General features: G+C 57.3%; 1 protein-coding gene across 1 annotated transcript; it reads right to left on the bottom strand.

Moving 5' to 3' along the window:
• Positions 1-617: 617 nt before the first annotated feature.
• On the bottom strand, positions 618-1,466 carry LOC309583731 (olfactory receptor 14J1-like; the record flags this gene model as incomplete). Its single annotated transcript, XM_082299512.1, has 1 exon — positions 618-1,466. The coding sequence occupies one exon, from the start codon at positions 1,464-1,466 to the stop codon at positions 618-620; it is 849 nt and encodes a 282-aa protein (XP_082155638.1).
• Between the last annotated feature and the right edge of the window lie 750 nt (positions 1,467-2,216).

Here is a 2,216-nt window from a genome sequence, read left to right as displayed (position 1 = left end):
CGCAGCAGGACAGTGACCGAGCTGCCCGAGCACTCCGGCCTTGCACCCTCAGAAGGGCTGGGAAAGGGAGTGTGGAGCTGGGAAGAGCAGAGGTGGGAAGAGGCTGGGCCATTGTCCCTGGCCGTGCTGCTGTGCTGGGAGTCTCTTCCCTCCAGCTCTGCCCACAGGCACTGCCCCTGCAGAGCCAGAGAAGGGCTGAGGAACAAACCTTGGACACAAAGGTCAGGACAGCCCCTTGTTTTGATTCAAATGCACAGGGAAGAAGCCTCCTGAAAGTCTTTGTGTTTCAAAAGAAAGGTAGATGTTCATGCAGAAATGCAAGGAGTAGTACTACAGTACTTTATAAGAAGCAGAATAACACCAGAAAAAGAATAAGAAAAAGCACCAATGAAAATATGGACAAAGAGGAAAAAGAGGCCAAGATTGTAAAGAGTTAAATTCTGAAGGTTCTGGAGCAGAAAAGAGAGAGTTTATTGCTTCTGAGAAGCATCCTAGTCATAATTTTCCTCGCATGGCAGAAGGAAATAGAAAGATTTTAACTTGTGAAAAGTATCCAGTCCTCACTTTCCTCAGGGCATCCCTGAGCTCCTGGTTCCTCAGGCTGTAGATGAGGGGGTTCAGGGCTGGAGGCACCACCGAGTACAGAACTGACAGTGCCACATCCAGGGATGGGAGGAGATGGAGGGGGGCTTCAGGTGGGCAAACATAACAGTGCTGAGGAACAGAGAGAGCACGGCCAGGTGAGGGAGGCACGTGGAAAAGGCTTTGTGCCGGCCCTGCTCAGAGGGGATCCTCAGCACAGCCCTGAAGATCTGCACATAGGAGAAAACAATGAACACAAAACAGCCAAAGAGCAAACAGCCACTGACAGCGATGAGCCCAAGTTCCCTGAGGTGGGATTTGGAGCAGGAGAGCTTGAGGATGTGTGGGATTTCACAGAAGAACTGGTCCAGGGCATTGCCCTGGCCCAGGGGCAGGGAAAATGTATTGGCCGTGTGCAGGAGAGCGTAGAGAAAGGCACTGGCCCAGGCAGCTGCTGCCATGTGGGCACAAGCTCTGCTGCCCAGGAGGGTCCCGTAGTGCAGGGCTTTGCAGATGGACACGTAGCGCTCGTAGCACATGATGGTGAGGAGGAAATCCTCTGCTGAGAGGAAGAACAGAAAGAAAAACACGTGAGCAGCACATGCTGAGTAGGAGATGTGGCTGGTGCCCCAGAGGGAATTGTGCATGGCCTTGGGGACAGTGGTGCAGATGGAGCCCAGGTCGGTGAGGGCCAGGCTGAGCAGGAAGAAGAACATGGGGCTGTGCAGGTGCTGGCCGCAGGCTCCGGCGCTGATGATGAGGCCGCTGCCCAGGAGGGCAGCCAGGGAGATGCCCAGGAAGAGGCAGAAGTGCAGGAGCTGCAGCTGCCGCGTGTCTGCCAATGCCAGCAGGAGGAAGGGGCTGATGGAGCTGCTGTTGCACATTTTGAGCCTCTGGCCATGGAGTGCTGTTGAAGGACGAGACAGTGAGGAGTCAGGGGAGACTTTGCTGAGCAATGTCCAAGCCCTTTCTCCTGGCCCTGCCCCCCAGTTTTCCTTTTCTCAGAGCCCTTCCCTCAGCCCCGTGCCTGGAGCTCTGCTGGGATCTGGCCCCGTTGCTGTGACGAGCAGGGGCTGTGCCCATGGACAGCGAGGAGTCAGCTCTGCTCTGCTTCAGCGGGGACATGGGAATGGGGACAGGGGCCGGTCCTGGGGCTGGACTCCATCAGCCCAAAGTGCTCCTGAGGCAGAGGAGCTGGGCAGCATCTCCTGTGCCAGGGCTAAGGAACGGTGACGGCCAAAGGCACTTTGAGAGGGTTTCCTGCTGTGCCCAGGGAGAGCAGAGAGAGCTGTGCAAGGCAAGAGCATTGGCTGTAACTCAGAGAAGGGTGAGGGGAGCTGCTCTGTCGCTCCATCTGTCCCCAGCTGCCCCTCCTGAGATCGAGGGCAGTCACTGTGTTCCCCTGAAAATCAGCCTGGCACAGCTGAGAGCAGAGGGACCCACAGCAGAGCAAAGTGGCTCAGCCTTTCTCAGAGTCTCAGCCCCACTGCTGGCCAAGGACACTCCCGGCCCCAGTGTCCCCTGGAAGGCAGCTCACAGCTGGGATGGCATCCCGAGGGCACAGCGAGGGTCCTGTCCATGGCCCTGCTGGAGGAGAGCCGGCTCATTGCCAGCCTCCCAGCCCGGCGTGCCCA

The sequence above is a fragment of the Coloeus monedula genome, assembly GCF_965178545.1.
Source record: "Coloeus monedula genome assembly, chromosome: 32".
Classification (NCBI taxonomy): domain Eukaryota; kingdom Metazoa; phylum Chordata; class Aves; order Passeriformes; family Corvidae; genus Coloeus; species Coloeus monedula.
Note: the sequence above shows the minus strand (reverse complement) of the source record. Positions and strands in the feature narration are given on the sequence as shown.